The sequence below is a fragment of the Chlamydotis macqueenii genome, chromosome 5 (assembly GCF_036417535.1).
Source record: "Chlamydotis macqueenii isolate bChlMac1 chromosome 5, bChlMac1.mat, whole genome shotgun sequence".
NCBI lineage: Eukaryota > Metazoa > Chordata > Aves > Otidiformes > Otididae > Chlamydotis > Chlamydotis macqueenii.
Window position 1 is genome coordinate 3,267,052 of NC_141560.1, and position 20,287 is coordinate 3,287,338.

The 20,287-nt window shown below is 49.9% G+C and overlaps 1 protein-coding gene across 2 annotated transcripts in view; it reads right to left on the reverse strand.

The window, feature by feature from the left end:
• Positions 1–2,726: 2,726 nt before the first annotated feature.
• The window catches only part of TXNDC16 (thioredoxin domain containing 16), a 38,622-nt gene continuing 21,061 nt past the window's right edge, over positions 2,727–20,287 (reverse strand). For both annotated transcript variants that reach the window (XM_086749595.1, XM_086749594.1), the window contains exons 14-20: positions 18,041–18,209; positions 17,451–17,587; positions 12,802–12,886; positions 8,804–8,942; positions 8,028–8,188; positions 6,272–6,462; positions 2,727–4,843 (exon numbers count right to left, since the gene is read on the reverse strand). In XM_086749595.1, the coding sequence (XP_086605721.1) occupies positions 4,560–4,843; positions 6,272–6,462; positions 8,028–8,188; positions 8,804–8,942; positions 12,802–12,886; positions 17,451–17,587; positions 18,041–18,209 (1,166 nt within the window). In that variant the 3' untranslated portion in view covers positions 2,727–4,559. The remainder of the gene's footprint in view (positions 4,844–6,271; positions 6,463–8,027; positions 8,189–8,803; positions 8,943–12,801; positions 12,887–17,450; positions 17,588–18,040; positions 18,210–20,287) is intronic.

Genomic DNA, 20,287 nt, shown 5'->3' on the forward strand with positions numbered 1-20,287 from the left:
TGCTGCTCTTCAGATCCAACCCCTGCCCATGCTGAGCACGGGGCAGAAGGGATGGAGACCCCCATCACGGCCACCCTGCAAGCTACTGCGGGCAGCGTGGCGCTGGGTGCTGCGGGTACCTGCCCTGGGCCTGCACCGGGAGCACGGCTGTATTTTTAGCAATGGAAGTGCGAAGCGGAAGAGCCACCCTACGCAACAAGGAAACCCATCCCGCCCAGCCGGCACCCCTTATCTCATGCCCCAGCTCCATCCTGCCCCTGTACCCTCCCTTCCCCGGCGCAGCTCCTCTGCCACCTCCAGCCGTGCCAACACGGCACAGACCGCTTCCCGTCCCACCTCCGGCCCAACGCCTGTGTGCCTGTCTCCAGATTCCCCCCAGGTTGCACCCCACCACCGTGCTTCAGCCACCGCTCCTGCCCCAAATCAGGCAGCAAGGGCATCACGTGGGCTCGGGGAGCTGGTTTGGGTCTGGGCAGGGCGTCCCGCTGATGATGCCAGACCACCCCAGGCGCTGCCGAGCCGTGGGACCCTTCTCCTACCCCCTCGGGCTACACCAAGGGCACGGGGATCACAGCCCTTGGGTGCCGGAATGGTTTGCACCACCCTTGTAAAACCGGATGCCCCCAAGGTGACCTGAGGTCTGGCCGTCCGCCTGCTCAAGGTGAGTCGAGAAAAGCCTCAGCAGCCCAGCCTCACCCAGTAACCGCGGGCAAACAGCCCCAGCCTCGGCTCCGTCAGTGCCAGCGGGGCCCTGCAGGAGGGGAGGGTGGGGAAAGCATCTCTGCCAGGCTGCACCACCACCTGGAATGGGACAACTGGTCCCCACCGTCCCCCAGCCCTGCCAGACCCACGCAGCACCAGGCACCGCTGAGCCCAGGAGACAGAAGCCAGCTCACCGCGTCGACGTCCTGCTTCACATCCTGGCAGCGCTGCCAGGAATCGCTGGCAGATTTGTCCTTCCCGTGCCCTCGCTCCTGCCTTGCAGCATCTCCCTCCTGGGGGCAATGTCCTCTCCGGTCTCCTCCCTGCTACAGCCTTCTCTTCCTCCGTCCTGCGGCTGTATCCCTACGGCAGAGCCAGATGAGAGCCTGGCCACGCAGCAAGGCTCACTGGGAGGGACCGTGGCCATCGGTGGTCCAGTTAATTTGGAAAATTCACCTTCTACCGCAAGGACTCGTCTTTCACCGTCCTCATTCTGCTCAAAGGGCTGAAGGTTGGAAGGGCAAAACATCAGTCAGACCACTGCATGTAGAAAATTTCCTGTTGTTTCAGACAATAAATTGTTTTGCTCTCCAGGACGAGCACATAATCCTTTTTTTTTTTTCATCTATATCATCATTTTATTTTCTGATCAGCCACTAAACACCTTCTGAAAGGCTCCCAGAGCGCACGAAGCACGTGGAAATGCCCACCTTTGGCGCATTGCTGAAACAAAGCACCGTCAAAAGAGGAGTTTGGTCTGAAGCCTTAAATAGTCAACACCGTATCTGTCAGGAAACTACGAGTTCTTCAGCTCAGCATGCACCTCACTAGGGTCATCTAGGGAGACAGATCTGTGGTTTACTCAAACAGACACCTATTTTAGTGTTAAATGGTTAAAAAAAGAGCTGATGGCACCAGTGCCCATATGATCGCGTCTCACTGCAGCACCAGCACGCGCCGAGACACAGAAAGTGGTAGACGGGCATGGAGTCTCCCAGCGATCGACCGCTGGCTGCCTTCCACGTCTTTGCCGAGCGGTGCGTGCAGGACGACCTCCCGCTCCTCAAGCCCGGTGGGATGCGCTCCGTCCCTCGCAGCTGCACCCCCAGGTCCAGAGTTCTCCTTCCTTCTTCTCACTTCTCACTCAAGGCCGTAAAACCCCGCTGAGTTTCCTCCAGGGAATGAGCACGCCGTGGGATGCAGACCACCAGCTGCCCCCAATATCCCTAATATTTTTTCTCTGTACAGGCTCTTACGTGCCTCGACAGATTTCCCGAATGCCTGCTCGTGCTATGCAATGAAAAAGACATTTCGTATTAAAAAAAACCAAACAACAAACTCAGAGCCAGGCCTGTGCATCCTGATGTGGTCCAGGACCCTGACCGGCATCCACGCTCACAGTGAGCAGCTCCAGCGAACACAGCTGGTGACCCAGTTTGATGGCAGAAGTGGCGGGACACAGACAAACACGTCTCTTCCCCGTGTCACCGCAGGCGCCCGGGCTCGGCTCGGGGTTCCTGGTACCCCAACCCGTCTGGGAGGCTTGAGCTGACGGATCTCACTGTTGATGTTGGGGCTGAAGTCTGCAGAGCTGGGGCTCCCTAGCCTTTCAGGCTCGCTACAGCCACCGCCCCTGGGAGCAAACGGTCCCTCAGCCCCCAGCATCCCCACAAGACCCCACCAGGTAGCCCTTCCCAACCCCTCGTCGTTTTGGTGGCAACGCTCCGGCATCAATAAAGCAGCGCTGGGAGAGGCAGCAATTTTTGGAGCCATAACCGAGATGTGGCACTGACCTCTAGTGACAAGCTCCTGCCCCGATGCTGCGCAAGAGAAGGGCTGCAACTGAGAAAGGACGCGCAGCCAAGAAGAGCAGCGATGCAGGAGCCCTCCACATCTTGCACAAACCCTGCTGAAGGAAGGGATCCCTCTGCTGTGGAGCTCGGCGGGCTGAGGGAACATTACTGTAGGGATGTGTCCCATACCAGCCTCTCCACTCACCGTGCTGCACCCAAGACAGACGCAGATTCACTGTACTCGAGACAGAATTTATTAAAGACATCAGTGACAAGCCCAAATAACGCACTCCACCTGCACCAAGTGGGACAGTGATGCCGTAACGGCAGCAGTGGCGTCATCAGGGACGGGACGGGAAAGGAACGACATCCAGCTCACAGAGCCCCGCAGCATAACGACCTTATACAGTAGAGGAACAACGGGAACGCTTGGAGGATCTGTCTGCGCCCTGACCCACTCCTTCCCTTGAGAATACTCAGCTGCACGGCAGGCTCCGATCTGCATGCTGAAGTTTATGACTTTAAATATATACATTTTGGCTCTAAGCCTGTCTTTAAGTCCAAAAATGGTGTTTCAGCTAAGGGCTTCAAGGAGCGCCCAGGACTGATGGTCTATTTCTGGGCATTTCAAAACACTCCCAACCATGTGGGCTGCTTGCAGGATGAGAAAGAAAGACTTTACAACGCTCTCCGCAGTCCCTTACCATCAATTTTTCCCCTCCCCAGTAACTTCAGAGTGGTGAGGAGGGGGATCCGACCCTCTCGGCACATCTCAGTGGTGCTGTGGAAGAGGACAGATGTTTATTGAAGGGAGTGGGAAGATCGTCACGGCATGGGTGGGATTAGACAAAGCTTCCCTCCAAACACACGGCTCTCCCTGGCCCACGTCCCACGCCGGTCTGCAGGCTCAGGTCCTCCAGGAAGGAATGCCAGACCTTTTGCTGTCCCCAGGAGCTGGGCAGAGGCTGGAAAGCCACTTCCCCAGGTTCTGCATCTCCTCGTCTAGATACGGATGTGAAGCAGCTCCATCCCACCTCGGCAGGGTCTGTCCCCAGCGCTGCCAGCCTTGCCCTTCATCTCCCTCCTCTCATTTCCAAAGCGTCGATCTTTCCACTCACTCCCCGCACCGTCCCCAGCTCAGAAAGCGCCAACCCCGCTGCTGTCACTGACAGCAAAGAAAAATCGAGGCTGCAAATAACCTCCTGGGCTGGCAACCAAGAAAACGCCAGCACTGAACAAAGCCATCTTCCAACCTGCCTCCCCTTGGGATTCGCTGGTGGATTTTTGTTCACGGCTGTCGCGATGACCTGAGCTCTGTAACAAAACTGCTTGAACCAGATACTCCTCTTAGCCCCGAGGATGAATACGCTCACAAATGCGGTTCACAAGTCCAGTGTAAACACAAGGAGGTGCAAATTTAAGCAGCCCCAGAGCGGGTGGCACGCTTGCCCTCCCAGCTCCACACGGTTACAGCGCAGATGTAATCGCTTTTTGAGAGCAGGGCTTGCAGACACACATCAGTGGAGCTGCTACTGCCACCGGGGCAGCGAGAGAAATGCGCTTTTCATCCTGGAATCACTCACCGCTTCCTGCTCGGGGGCAACTGAAGCACCTGTGTGAGACATATAGAAACTGCAGAGCAGGACTGTGCTGATTTGGCTTTTTCAGCGTCGTCTGATGTGCAGGCGAGCCTCCAGCGCGCGGTGAGCTCGCCTCATCTCTCCCCCAGCAGCGGGGTGAGCTGAGCTCCCTCGCAGCAGCCTCCCTGCAGATCTGCTCTCGCTGCTTGCTGTGAAATGCAATCCCAGTAGCAACTGGGAGAGTCAAGGTGTGTATGGACACGTTTCCGGCATCAGAAACCACAGGCACCGCAGAACGACCAACGCACTGCAGCAGGGAACTCACATGGAGACTCAGGGGCTGGTTTGTCCCTTCGCCAGTGATTTGCAGCTGAAAGCACTCCTCTCTTTGGTCTAAAGGCTCACAGAGGGGTGGGAAAGCGATCAGGTTTTCGGGACACTGTCCCACATCCTTCACTGGCCCAGGCAGGGAGATGCCGAGCTCTCAGAGCTCGCTGTGTCTCTTGCCCTGCTTCTCCCTTGCCGCCAGTCTCGGGGCAGTCCCTCGCAGGTCCCTCCCAGGGGACCCAACTTTCTCTGCCTTCATCTCCTGGGACGGCTCCTCCCGGACGGCAGCGTCCCCTCCCGGGCTTTCGGGCGGGTGCCGCGTCGGTGAGTCTCCACGGTGGTGGGAGGTGTGGAGCGGGAGCTCGGGTGCTGCCGTCTCCATCATCTGAAGGAAGTCGTAAGCGGGGAGAGGTGGTTTCCAGTCTTCCTCGGACAAGGCACCTGAGAAGCAAGCACAGTCCCATGCTAATAAGAATTAGGCAGCTCCACTCCACAGACATCTCCCTTTCAAAGGAATTATGGCTTTTTTTGCCCTTCCAGTGAACACAAAATTAAAGATCGTTCCGTAAAGATCACCCCCTTTCCTCCAAAACTAAAACCACCACCCAATTAAACCAGCCAGGGACGCATTAAGATTCACCAGAGCTGGCCAAGGCTCCGCTCCCTGAAAGGCTACGGGGGTCCTCCGTCCTCAGACACCCCCACGGCAAAGGTCACAGTGGGGATCTGCTCACCAGTGGGTGGATGCTTCACTGGGGTCTCAGATAACTGTTAATGACTGCATTACTGAGACACCATTAGGAGGGAGGGGAGACTGCTGTCTGTATGAGGAGGAAGCAGTCCCATGAGAACGCTCGTTAATTTACGCTTTTAAGACTGATCACACGGTTTGCAGCACTTAAAAGCCTGAGGAAGAAGGCTGTGGTGGCTGGCACAGCCCTTGGCTGTGGAGTGAGCTGCTCAGCCATCAGCTTGCCCTTCTGACACCCCTGAAAACTAAGCTCCCTGCCTAGGGACCTACGTGACAGCCAAGTGCCTTTAGCAGTGACAATGGAAAGAGGCGTGGGAGGACGGCCGGCTCACAGGGTTCTCACAGCGATCACCGGGTCAGAAATGGTGTCTTCAGCTCCGGCGAGAGCCCACACATCCTACCCCACCAGGCTGACGCCAGCTTTTGGAAACACTTCCTTTGGAAAGCTCATTTTAGAGTTCACAGACATCAAGTGGAGTCACCCCATCGCCTTTCTGGAGCCTGGAGCAGGCTGGCAGCCAGCAATTCCCAAGATCCCTGTAGAATCCCTGTAGCATCCCACGGCTACACACAACACATGAGGAAGGCACATCTGTGCTGCCTTCCTCCAAAGCTCCATCAGGCCTGTCAAGGCAGGAGGGATGCAGTGAAAAGCTTCACAGCACAAGCCAACCCTTTATGTCCCAAAGACCACAGCAAAGCACCAGCTTCCTCATCCTCTCCTGTCCAAAAAAAATGCTGGAAGGTGCCTAAAGAGCAGCTATTTCTTAGGCTGACACCTGAGAGTCAGGAGATATTTTATCAGCAAGCTGTGTTGCAGAAGGTCTGTTTGCAGTAACCGGAGAGCACAGCCAGGTTTGGGGATTATCAGAGCTGTGGATTCAGAACTATTCCCACTTGGCTCTGAACATTAAACAGTTCCGAACCAAACTCGTGAGTGCGGGTATTCTCTTCTGGCCGGACTATTTGTACTTCTCCAGCTCAAACTAGCATAGCTAGTTTTTCCATCATTAAATTCCAGGGCAGACAATTTATTGCACGTAGCATCTTCTCATAAACAGACCGGAGCGGAGCTAACAGTGCGTGCTGAGGAACGTTACCAATGCGTGTCCACTTACTGCTGGGAATCTCCAGTCCTGCTTTTAGCTTCTCCAGCCAAGACAAGATGTTCGTTTCAGTGACGGGCTGCTCCGACGGGAACTTGAATACCTGACCCCCGACATGAAGGTTCACCCAGACGAGAACAGGCAGAGAAGGCATGGTGGTGAAGTACGCCTTCAGGACCCCGCGTCCCACCGGAGTCTTCTTCCTGTTGGGATTTAACTTGCTCACCAGTGGTTTGGCAGCACAACGGGACTGTGAGTCAAGCAAGCACCAAAGCCCTTGGACCACATCCAGAAAACCGCACAGTTTTGCCTAAGGGACAAGCTCATCACGTTATTTGTAAGCCCAATGCCTTAAGCAAGCCATTAGGGTCCAACGGAGAGGGAGAAGACAGCAGATTAGACGTCTAAAGAAAACCTCAAGCAAGAGCAGCTGGGGCAAATACTGTAGGAGAGCGTGAAACGTTCTCCACCATGAATTTTGAAGAACAGGTGAGAGAGGAGCAGGACAGATCCTGCAGCCCGCTGTGGTTAGCCTCTCTTTGCAGAGAGAGTTACCAGTTCCCTCCAGCCCAGCTGCTGCCACCGCCCCACAGCTGCAGCAAGCCCGCAGGGGTTGGAAAGGCAGGAGCTGATGTAAAGGGTTGTGTTCAGCCCCTGGGCAGCTGCTGGGTGCTTTCCCACAGCCTGAGGAGCTGGGATGGCAACTTCCCCAGGTGACACAGAGAGAGCCAAAAGAGGACATCGAGATGGAGGCACAGCAAGCACACGAAGATGCTGAGTCCTTCCGGCACTATTTTCAGGCTGAGCGCGATGCTCTAGGTCTGAGCTGGCTCTGGCCATGGGAATGAGGTTCTCCTCTAGGACTATGCTACTCTTTCCGAGCCAACAGCCGTATTCTGCCCTCTGCAATGCAGTTTTGCGCTGACAAAGGACAGCTCGCTCTTTCTCAGAAAGGCAGAGCAGCAAAGGCAGATGTGTAGGTGGGGAAGTTCCAGGGGCTCGCGTTTCTTGTGCTTTACTGGCAAACAAATTGTCTTCTGTTTGAAAACACGTGCATTCCCCGTTAGCTAAACTTCAGCCCACACTGCGAGGCGCTTTCCAGACTTCAAAGCACACTATGATTAAGACAGTGAGGTGTCTCTGGGCTTGGGCAAAACAAACAGAGGCTAAAAATTGAAAAAGCAGCTAGGGAGGGGAAGATTTTTAAAAATCTCCTTTCCTTTCCTACAACTTTCTATTTCTTAGCTCCCGGATTCATTTTGTTTCTTGAATATTTTTTAAGTTTGCCTTACAGGGTTTCTTCTGGCTGTCCCTTCTTCTGAAAACTTTCTTTCCCCCAGTCAACAACCAGTAATTGCCCTGTTGTGCTTCCCTCTAACTGCCGGTGGAAAAATCACCATAAGACACTGCAGGAGGGCAAATTTACTTTTTTTCTCCCACATGTGACAAAAAATACAAATAACACCCAGCGCCAGGGTCAAGCTACCATGAAATATCTTTGAGAACATTTTACTCTACTGAAAATTATTTCTGCAACCCATTCAACATTTACTAATTTTACTTTGTCGTGCAATTTTGCAGCTGCCCAGAACGCATAACGAATTATCGCTAAATGATCTGACCTCCCAACTCACGATGACTTCAGACCGAATAATTATATTACCAGCTAGATAGTGCTTTCAGTAATTGCAGAGTCGTTTTTTTTTCTTGCCCTGAAATGCTAAGAGCGAGCTAATGGAAAGGAGAAAAGAGGTTTTTACACACTCACAAGTTCAACCAGCAAGCCACAAACGCTTGCTGGGGTCTTCCTTTCGCCAGCTTCAGCATTTCCTTGCTTTCCATCTGACCGATGTCACCATCGCTGAACAAGATGAGGAAGGGCTTTCTGAGTTGCAAGTAGCGGGGCAGGTTTTGCACAGTGATTTCTGGCTGCAAGACATCCAAACAAGAAGACGAGGTTTATGGGGAGGAGGGAACAGGAGCAAATTAGACTTTCTGCTCTTACACGAGGGGTGCAGGGGCTAAGCAAGGCTGTAGGGTCCATGTTGCACACCAGCAGCGCGAAAACAAGTGTGGGTGCTGGGATCTCCGTGTATGTTGGAGATGTCTACGCCCAACCCTGCCCATCGCAAGCCAAGTCTGTACGAGCAGCTGCGCACTCTGAGATGAAGGGGTGTGAGCAGAGAAGGCAGAAGCACGGCCAGCTCGGCCCAGCTCCACGTGTTACGGCTATAACTGGTCTGTGAAAGACATGTGCAGGAGGCAGGGAGCAAACCCTGCGAGAGGCCAAGCCACCACAGCAGCAGGTCTCTGACCACGAGCACAAGCCGGGCCATTGGCTCCCGGGGTCTCCTCCCATGAGACCACACAGCAAGCAGCAGATTTCTGTCCAGAATGTCTGATCCAAGCCATAAAATTTAAAACCAAACGTAACTCAGCATGATAGAAACAATGAGCATTTATTTTGCACAGCTCCGCGCTATAATCAGTGCTTCTGCAAATGACCACAGTGGAAAAAGGACACTTCTTTTTTTTTTCACTTACAAAAATGTCCAGCAATTCATATCTGATCATCTCCACCACATCCTGCGTGCTCTGTTTGGACAAAGCAATGCCCTCCACGCTCCTACCTCCCCTCCTGGCAAGGAGGAGGGCGGGGGGAGACACGGCGTATTTACGAGATCTGAAAAAGAGGGATGGTGACAAGGACTTTCATTTTCACACCTAAGGTCAGGTTGTGCAAATATCCACCCAGAGCTTCACTCTGCCTCCCAAGCCATAGCAAAGAGAAGGTCCTAGATTCCACCCAAGCGACACCAACCGACACAAAACAAGCTCCAGGAGATCTGACTTTTGGCTTGGTGAACACAGGCGATTTTGCTGAAGTCCAGCCCCACGCTAGAGCAACACACAGCCTGCACACATACTCTTGGTGGAGAAACCAGCTCATCCTTTGTTCTCCAATGTTCTTCTGGTTAAGAGGGTTCAAGGGTATTTAAAGAAAAGCTGAGAAGGTAGAAAGAGCAAAAATAGGAGAAGTCTGAGCAATGAAAGGGCAGGGGGTACACCAAGACGGGAGAGCAGCTTTCTGGAAGTGTGAGGAACTTCAGTCCTGAAGGTTCCAGATGTCAGCACCCAGACGAAGGGCGTGACGGAGGAAGTCAGCTGCCTCAACAGTTTTTTTGCAGGGTGTCTGTAGTTCATTTTTCAAAGGCTGCTGTCAATTTTTCAGTGACTGACACCAGAATTTCTGGGGAAGTGAGCGAGGTGTAAGGACATTTTGGTTTGTGGAGGTGTAAAGCCTTTGATTTCCTTTTCAAAAGTCATCTAGTCCATCTCTTTTTTTTTCTCCATAGGAGAAAGATGTAATACAGATGCAACCTACTGCAGAACAAACTACTTCTTTTTAATGAAAGGCAGCTCATAGAAAAGTCATGTTACAATCTATTGCACTTCCCTCCATGGTTTGCTCAGGCAAGTTCAGTTTGGACACTTCAATAAGCAGCTCTGAACGGGATGGAGATTTGTTCAAACTTCCTTTGAAAACCTGGGTGTTTGGTGGTTTAGGTCATCAATAACAAAGCAAGTGGAGAGAACTGCAGATATTACATGTTATTATTTAGCTCATGATATTTAGCTCATACGCAGGTCTTTCACTTCCTCCATCACAGCACTTACTTCTCTGGAAATAACACACTCACTGCAAATTTCTAAGGGGCACCTAAGATCTGCACTGACGTCTTGATAAAGAGCAGCAGCAATGAAAGACCTTGGACTTCCCTGAGGCCTTCAAATGTTTGGAATCCTGTTGTTAAACTTGGTTTTGGATTTATGTGAGCTATTTCAGTCTCATTTTGCACTACCTCTGCTTTTTAAATTTATCTTTGTAAACCCAGCCCTGAGCTAGGCTTTCTCCTTTCTGCCCAGACTCCCGAGCTCCCCCAGTCGAGGAAGCTCAGTTTTGCACTTCTGGTCATGGCTGGGAACCCTCTGATCTATTAGGAAGGTCTTCAACTTCCCTCTCTCTTGTTTTTCAAATTAACCTGTATTTGCAATCAATTAAGAATGGTAAAACCCTAGAAAATTTTTAAATTCAGGGATTTTGAACTTCTCTAATTTCCACAGAGACTCTCTGGCTTCATGACTTCTCAGAGGAGGTAAGGACTCTTGCTCCTGATGTTTAAACAGATCAACTTGTTCAGCAGCCTTTGATAAGGAAGTTTCTTAAATACTGTCAGAAAACCAACAAATTCCCCATCTTATAGCCGCCCTGAAATCACGTCTCATCTCACTGGTAGCGAGTGGTTGTACTGTTGCTTACAACAGCTTTCTATTTATATAGCAGGGGCATTCGATGGGTAACATGAGACTTGCATTTAAATCAAAAACATCTGCAAACAAACACTTGGCAGGAATCTATTTGAGAAATAAATGACTTCATTCAAGGCATTTCTTCCTTAACTTTTTTTTTTTTTTCCATTAGTTACCAACTGAGCAGGTGCTTGCTGAGCAAACAGTTTTGCTAACAACATTCTTTGTGTATTTTGTATTCCTTTTTCTCTGGGAAGAGGGGATTCAGCTTTCCGTGACCTAGAAGCCACAAACATTTCCTCCTTGAGCATTTAGCAAGAATAGCTTTTCTTTTATTAAGAAGGGAAGTGAGCCTGGCTCTTGCATAAGGAATTCCTGTAAGTGTTTACTTTCTACTTACAGTTGAGAAGATGACCATCTACAGTAGCTTCACCCACAAATCAGAGGCAAAATCCAAACTTGGCAGAATGAATATCTACATAAACTCTACGAACAATTCCAACTAAACAGGAACACGCCGCAGACTGCGGCTGGAGCAGGAGGACGGAGGTGTATTCTTGCATGTCCCTGCTGAGGGAACACAGGCTTTTTCTATCTGTATCTGGTTTTGTGAGATCACCCTGCCCTCCTCTGTTGGGCTGAGATCTTTAGGGGAGAAAAGTCTTTCAGCTTGGGGGGTTCAGGTTGTTCACCCTGATGCTGCTGGGTGTGACTCCTGTACCCACTATCGCCCAGTGGTCGCCCGCCCCAGCAACAAACAAGCCTGGCACTGCCTTGCTTCTAAGACCCAACTGCGGCCGATGCTTTGAGCAGTTTGGTGAATAGAGGCGTTCGACCAAGGTACTTTCATTTTTATTCTCCACACACACCACAAAAGCGCTCATGCCTCACCAGACACGCTAGAGATGCATCACATCTATACGAAACTAATGAAAATAATTCACTGCTGCATTACTGGCTGTTAAACCCACACCTGGAAACCAGGTCAAGGACCTTCTGGGATTTTTAACTCTGCCTTGATAGCTAATTCCTGATGAAAATTAGATGCCATGACAAGTTGAAGATTCCCTCTGGATCTAGCTGCATTTGTAGCCATTGCAGCATCTCTCACAGTCTAATCCAAAGCACTTTGCCCCTTAATGACACAATTAAGACTAATACATACTCAGATCCCATTAGCTCTAATTTGGCTTAAAGGTAGGGCCACAATTGATGCTCTTATTCAATCAACTGACCACGAAAGCCTTGATTTCACCTTTACCACATGTGCAGGAGGAAGGCTGCTATATTTTTCCAGCACTCTTCATCCGGAAAGAGGATGCAGCTCCCCAAAACTCTGTCTGGAAATGGCTGTAATGTCTTGCTCTGGCCAAGGGGAGGGAAATGGGTGAGCACATCTTTCAAGAAAAAAAAAGATCCACGGGAAGATCAACTGTTGAAAAGATAGAGGTAGGTTCTTCCCCATCCTTGGCAGCTGCAAACAGCTCACAGCCACACGTGAGTGCCCACCAGGAAGCTGGATCAGACCAAAGGGTCTCGGAGTGCTGCAGAAAGGCCGTCTGCTCCACATCAAGGCAGCTCCACGGAAAGACAGCATTTATTTCAGGGCTTTCAAAGCATTTTCCAGCACCCAGACACAATGCCCAGTCCAATGCTAGCCAAGAAAGCCTGCAAGTAGTCACAAGTAGCCTCTCTTTTGGCTGCTCTTGGCAACTGGAGGCAACCATCAGAGCAAGGAGAAGGGACTGAGGAAAGAAGAAGACCAGTAACAATTCATCATTTCTTCCTGATGGAAAGAGAAGGGGAAGGGCAGAACTGTTTTTCCTTCCTCACACACTGATCCTAGCTAGCGGGTATCATTTTTTTCAACCTGTGTTTTCCTCCATAAAAGTTGGGTCCCGTTTGTAGGAGGAACCCAACAGATGCAGGGGGGCTGACACAGCTGGAGGACTGAAAACACCCAGAGTGAACAGCAGGAAGGGAAATTTCAGCTCATTTCAACAGAGCTAAATGATTTGACCATGGATAGGCTGCAAATCAGCGGCAAAGCCAGGGCTACACCTCCCTTTGGCTGTGTCCTGACCAGTCTCCATACTGGACTAAGTCACCCGTAGCTGCTTAGAGCTGCTGCTGAACACTCAGCGCGGCCAGTGACGCTTGCTCTAGGCATCAGCTTTCGCTAAATGCAGATCCGTTTGAATTCTCACCAAAGAAAAAGAGAAACAACTTACAAAGCCAAGACATCATCTTCAAAATACATCCCCATCGTTACGTGGCCACTTAAGACGTTTCCTGCCTCTTTGAAAGCTTCCCTGGCTGTAAAAAAAAGACAAGAGAGACAAACATAAACAACAGAAAGAGAAGTGTCAGCTTCCTCCTGGAAACCAAATCGCCGACTGCATACATAACAGCCTCCCAGAGCAAACTGTCAGTTGAGAACAAAACTATGATTAGAGGCTCATGAGAAATGGATGCGTCTCAGGGCCGCAGGCTACGGGAGGAGGAGTTGGCAGCAGCCGAAAGGATCAGAAAGTTCCTATTATGAGAACAGTGTTTGCTCTTCAGCCATCGGCACTCAGTTTCCAGGATCTGCATGACAGAGGCCACTGATGGAAAATTAAATGTCTTTAAGGACTCAAAGTCCATAAGTGTTCTTAGAAACAGGAGACCAATTATACGCCTAAATAGCAACCTTATAAATCCCAGTGACCTTTTGGAAATTACTGATGACTTAACTGGAGTAGCGCTAAGTGCCCAGCAGATAAACCAGCCTCTCCCCCAAGCGCCTTCTGGTTTTATCCAGTTCCTCAGAGAAGGCAGGGGCTGTTGCAGGCATCCAGTTAGGACAGGGAGGATCAAAAAGCTAAATTCCTTGCAGGCACGGCGTGCTTCACCGCTTTGTGTGGCTGCAAAGAGAGGGCAGCACCTCTGCCGTCGCAGCTCAGCATAAACCCACGTGCAGGAGCTGCTGGGCTCCACCGCTCGCCTTACCGAGACGGCAAGCTCAGGTAGAGGATGAGGAGGAAAGAACCTGGTTGGGCCTCTCTCGATCCATCACAGCTCAATCTATCCGTGCTGGGAGACTGAGAGCAGAGCCCCAAAATGAAGCTGACTCCAGAGCTGGTTTATGCCCTTAGAAAACAGTTTTAGGCAGCTGGGTCCATGAGCTTCCGTGAGCTTGTAAAATACAGTTATAGAGCAGAGATCAAAACCGCCGCTGCCAAAGGTAGGGTGAAAACAGGCCAGATTTCAACACCCCCACCCTTCCCCCTTTCTGTTGAGCAACTGAAAGCAACAAAAAAAAATGTCTTTCCAACTTAAGGAGAGTGAGAAATCGCACTCTTTTAGAGAAGTCAGGTTTTACCAAGAGTTCAAGTTACATCTCAGATACAGCCATGGTATATGTTGCTTTATAACGTAAATAGGATCTCACTCAGATGCTATTTAGTGTTCCTCATAATGTTCACCGTCATATCACAAATGGCCAGCCCAAGCTCTTGGGACCGGTGACTCAGACCTCAGTAGACCGAGGCTGGCTCACAACTGGTCACTTTTTGGTTCTTTGCCTCCTGCTTTCCGGCTACACTCAAAGCCATATTTTCCACTGTGTTCCCCTGGAACCAGAGGGACCACAAACTTTCCTTTACACTGTTTTCCTCTCCAAATGGAAGCTTAGATGTTTAAAGGAGTGGCTCATGGAGGGTTCAGACATTGTAGGAAACAACACACGTACAACAAAGCTGATGACACAGCTTGGCTGGTTTATCTTGTGATGTAGAGAAACCACCACCATTGGATGGGTTTGACGTTGGTTTCCAGCTCTTTGGTCTTTGGTTACTTGATTTTATCAGCGTCGAAAGAAAAGCAACCCATAGGACCAGCTGATAAGGATCACCGAGAGAACTTCACCAGCAAACCCTTTGTGAGCTTGTCTGCGTTCCAGCACGTTGTGAGCATGCCACTAAAGGACACAGCCTGACACCGAAAGAGCAGGCTCACATCCAAACTTCCCCAGGAGAGCATTTCTACAGGCATTTAACTTTAAAGTCTCACTCAAGACCTAAGCCTGTGTTGAAGTGCTGCCCTGCAGCGTCCCTGGCTGCACAAATTTTCTCCTAAATCAGGACAACCTTCAGCAGAGTCCAGGCTTACTCCTTTCACCAGGGTCATTCCTGATGAGATCTTCCCTCCCTACCACACTTCCAAAATGTTCCCTATTTTGGGAACTGTGCCAGACCCAGAATCACACACCAGTCTTCATTTCTCAGCAGCTCACAGTGACGGTCTCTTAGCTCTGTGCAAGAAACTCCCAAATTCACACGGACACGAAGCACTTCTAAAGAAGCTGTTTAAAAAACCCCTAGAAAATGAGTTCCCACTGAGAGCACGGTTTTAATTCCCTGCAGGGCCTGATCACGCGCTGCAGCACATACCTCGAGCCGGAATCCCGGCTGCCTTCCACGACAGCTGCCGTGAATTGCACAAGCCCAGCTTCACTGTGGGATTTGGGAACAAGAAGGAATAAAACTGCCAGATGAGGAAGGGTCTGAAGCTCCTGCAGAGTTTTCGGCGGCAGGATCTGAGCATCACCCCTTACCTCTCTAGCAGAAGGCATCTCATGCAACCATGCCCTCCAGCAGCACCTGGAGCATCTTTCCATGCCTTCTTCACTTGGTTTACACCAACGCTGGCAAGACCTACGATGGTACCAGAGCTGTGCAGAAGACAGGTGTATTTTTAAACATTTGCTGCAGGGTATAGGACAGAGTCTTACTTCCAAGTATGCTTCCAGTTTCTGCATAGCAAACAAATTTCTCTCCTATAAGGTCTCCAAGTTTCCAGGAAAATGCTCGTTCATCGCCCTAGTAATACCATTCAGCTCTTTGTCATAAATTTTAATTATGATTTTTCCAACAAAGCTTCTCTTAGCACATACCTACTGAAGGGCTTCTTAACACTTCTTCACTAAGTGCTGGAAAAAATCCAGGGCTTTATTTAATTGGACATCTCGTTGCTCTGTTTCACTTAACTAGAAATGGCAATGACATGGCACGTTGCTGGTTCAGGTTACAGCAGGAATTCTTGCCGTGAGAAAATCACTGGAAATTCCAGGTAAGTCTGCAGGCTGATAACAGCAGCAATGTGGTTTCCCTGACTCCGGCCTGGGTTTGGTGCCAGAACAGCTGGCTCCAGTTTTCTGTTCCCTCAGGTTGTTCTGCACGACGCTCGAAAACCCTGCAGGTTACGGGTGGTGAAAGCATCGCGTACTTCATCTCCCTTGGCATCTGTGGCTGAGTTACCCGAGACTGCAGATGCCATTCCAGATTGCAAACTGAGCGTGCCCTGAGGGAAGAGGCAATCCTGTGGGCTCTGCACAGAGCAGTCTGGAACTCTAAGACTCTTGTTCGCACAGAAGGAAATTAACTTCTATACAGGGAAGAGTCTGAGCTCGCACGTCCGGCCAGATCCAGGCAGGTTCCTTCCACGAACCCCTCTCATCGTCCCCGTGTTGCCTGAGGTCCTATCATGGGGTTAATCCAGGCTCCACTACTGCAGAGAGCGGAATACGTGGAACAGAAGGGAGATTTTGCAGCTCAGCTGATGAAAACCAGGCAGAAATGAGCTAAACAAATCAAGAAGTTTTTTGAGATCAAGAAGATTTTCTGCTATATTTAACAGACTCGCCCTCCAGAATCAGGCAGGCGTATTAGCTGTCAGTTGGCTCGGTGAACACAGTCTAGATGTTTTCTGGTTGGTTCCAGACATTTTATTTTGTTCTTACCCCTGGAGACTCTCTGGACCTCCTAAGAAAGTAGCTTGATTTGCATTTAACCAAACTTTACAGGCACAACGTAGCTTCAAAATGAAAAAAAGAGTCAGACATGTTTATCTTCACAAAGATCAGAAAAATCTCCCTTTTTTACTGCAGTAATTCCCAGGGGTAGCTGGTAACGGAGAGACCGTGGGGTTGGAAGGTCCTAGCTCTCCACTGTGAATTTGACTGAAGCACGACGTGATGTTCCCTTTCCAGACGGACCTCATTCCCTCTCCCTTTTAACATATATGATGGTCACACGAAAAATCACTGTGGCTCTCGGGTCAATTTTCCCGTCTTTCAGAAAGGCTGTGGAAACCTAATGGACACTGGAGCACAGCCACGGCATGCAACGAATGATACTGGAGCAACAGCTTTGGAGATAAATTCAAACACGTTCAGAATACTCCTTCCAGCAACTTTGCTTAGCGTTTCTAGCTGATGCCACCACTCCGGGGCTGTGCCCATCTATTTCAAAGTCCACAAGTGGATTTCATTGAGTTATTCACATTTCATTCCTTTTGATGTAAGAAATTTGTATTTTACTTTATTGCTGCTTTGCTTTTTTTTAAAAAAAAAGCTGATGGATCTGGCCTTGTTCAGTCAGAGGCTAAGAGGGGATTTAATGGCAGCCTACAACTACTTTGAAGGGGAGTTATAAAGAGGACGGAGCAAAGTCTTCATGGTAAGAGGCAGGAGATACAACAGGGACAAGCAGCACACAAATCGTGGCTTGCTAAATCTGCAAAAATTTCTTTGCAGAGACAGGTCACCAAGGGCACTGTTGTTTTGTACTGCGCCAAGCACGATGTCTCCGTCTCTGTGGGCTGTCAGATGCTGCCACACTGGGTGTAGCAAACACCTGGCTGCTGAATGTCCTCTCAGCCAGGACACAGACCTTAGGTGCCACATCTGGAATCACCTGTGGTCTTCTGCTTACAAAAATAAAAAGGGTGGTGCCATGCTTAGGGAAAATGAAACACAGAGGAACTTCCAAGCACCTGGAATCATCCCTCTCCCACCAGGAATGAAGCTGACTGCTTAACCCACAAATACCACACTGACCTTCACTCATGGCTGTGCTAAATACTCCTAGAATCGACGTGTGCTGATAGGATGACAGCTCAGGTGGAAACTCTCCTCTTAAATATCCTTCTGCTTCCTCAATCGTGGCCAGCTTCAGAGGGCAGGAAACTCGGCTCCTATGGAAAGGCAAAGCAACAATGTGGGCTGCCGCCTTCTTCACTTTTGGGATGAAAAGACAACACCCCAACCTAATATGACAACCGTTACGCCTCATCAGAGACAAAAATCAGTCGCCTGGGAAGGAAAGGCAATGCCCAGTCACAGAAAGGCACTGGAGCTGGTTATGGGGAAGAGGGAACAGCCCTGAGCCAAACTGGTTGCTCTGAGACCCCCATTAAAAATAACAGAGAAGGAATTCCAGCAAAGAGAGAGGGACAGGGACAACGGATGGATGCATTGTGCAAGAACAGATGTTCCCTAACATTGAAAAGCACAAGAAGTTACTAAGCTAATTTCCAAACCAGGTCTACAACCAGATCTGACATTATTTTTCCGAAACAGAGTTCCGTTACACAGGCCATGATGATCACCTAGCAGATGTGCCAGTCTTCCTGCGGGGGGACACTCACAGCATGATGAAGCTGGTCAGCTCTTCGGTTCCCCACATGCCATTGTACATCACTGATCGCTCTCCCTTCTCGTAAATCTTCATGGTAGGAAATTGAGTGACGTTCTCCTTCGCGCAAACGCCAGGCCAGTCCCAGCAGTTTACTCGAGACAGCAAAACCCCCTGAGTTCCTAAAGTGGAAAACAAATACCTATAAATAACAGGCAAAAAAAAAAAAAACGGTTGAAAAAGAGAACTTTTTTGTGAGCTTCTTTGGATACTATCGCATATTAACGCTGCCGGAACCCCTATTTCCTTTGGAGTGCATTCTACAGGGCTGGATCCTAACACACTGCACGTACATGGAGTGAATCCAGGTGGGCGACCGCTGAGAAGCTGCCGGACCATTCCTGGAGTCAAATGCTGCTTTGTTGGGGGCAGGATGTCAAAATCCAGCCCTGAATACACAAACCCTTTGAGTACAGGCTATCTCCTTCTTGAAATCATTCATGGATATGCCTTAAGCTTTTGAGCATAATAGTAACTCTTTCCAGCCGGTGAATCTATTAAATACCCCAGCAGGTGTGGATTGATCCAAACTACAGACCACGGAGAGAATAAACTCAGGGAAGTGGTAGCTTGCACTTCTCAAAAGAAAATTCCCAGAGACAACCACATCTGGCTGGTTAATCAAAGGGACACCATGAAACCCTGAGGCAACTGTCCAGGGGCATAAAAGGCATAAGGAAAGGTACTGGAAATACCTTAGGAATAAGGCCAAGACAAAGAAACTACGCAGGCGCTCACTCACAGGAAAGAGGGAAGATAAAGCTTGGCATGGAGAAGGCTGATGCATTCAAGGCTTTTTCATTTACTAAGGTGCCCAGTATTGAAAAGTGTCTCTTTTACCTAAAGCACGGAGCTGTTAAAGGAGACTTAAGCAAGATAGATGTAATACAGGGTGGCAGTCTGATGGCATTCACCCTACCCTATGCCAGCTGCTCATCTCCAAGCCACTAGCAGGTACCTTTAGGACCTTAAGAGCGAGCTTTCGGTGTCACAGGTAACGGAGAGGGAAAGGGAGAGCACTCAGGAATCACAGAGCAGTCAGTCCAGCAGTCACTACTAAAAAAGCTTTCTATGGATCTCACCAAAGCGACAAACCCAAGGGATTTGCAAGCAGTGAAACAAATGAAGGTTGGTTCCCTGCACGCCCATGAGCCCAAGACTCACTGCCTGCAGCTCCAGTGTGTCCGTATCAGCCTTTCTTTCATCTGCAGGTTGGGCGATGACCAGCACATGCTGCTGCTGGTCCACAGCTAAACCCGTGCTAACCAGCTGGCAGGGGAACCATCATCAGCTTCACTAGCCACCACCCTTTGGTTGCCAGCCTCACCTAACCTGCCTTCTACTTGCAGGCTTGACCAACGACAGCAGGGCTGCGTACAGTCCTCAGGCCACACATCATCCATGCCCACTGCAGGAATGCCGTATCTCAGATATCTTCATGCCTTCCCTAAATTTATTTGAATAGGAGTCAAGAGTTACGTGGGAAAGACGGGATGAAACCTAGAGACAAGCACACACATGGAGGCAGACCATCGCAAGGTGTCCTTCAGAAACTGGGGTCAGTGCAGGTGATGAGGATTTCTCAAGAGTACGGCAGAGGAATACAGCCAAGCTTTCCTCTCTGTCTGTCCTGGTTTGATTCTGATCACTGTTTTCATTAAAGGCCTCGCTGACGGAATAAAACACACACATCCAGCCTGCAAATGATCCCAAGCCCAGAGGGGCAGAGAGCAATTTGAAGGGCAAAGCACAATAACAGCAACATCCTGCAACGAGAAGTAGGGTGCACAGATACCATCAGTGCTGCAGAAAAGGGCAAAGCTCATTCTGGAATGAACTCTCAACAGTGCCTGCAAGATACAGGAGGAAAATTATGCTCTTTTATTCTGTCCCGGTGAGACCTCCCAGCAAGTCAGGTTGGAAAACATGTTTTTTGAAGGTGTAAGCAAAGGAGAGAGAATCTGGAGCTGGGAGAAGTTTGGAAGACATGCCTCCTGAGGAAAAATCCAAAGAACTGAGTTTCTTTTGATTGGAAATTGCTGGGAAGAAAGAAACAATAAAATCTAACAATATGTAAAGTCTGCTTCAGAGGTGAAAGTGAGATCACTCTCTGCTGCCAGCTGGGCAAAGACGAGCAGCAACCCATCCCCAGGTAGGGAGGCTGGCCTAGGTATTAAAACCAGCTTCTGAGAAACAAGCA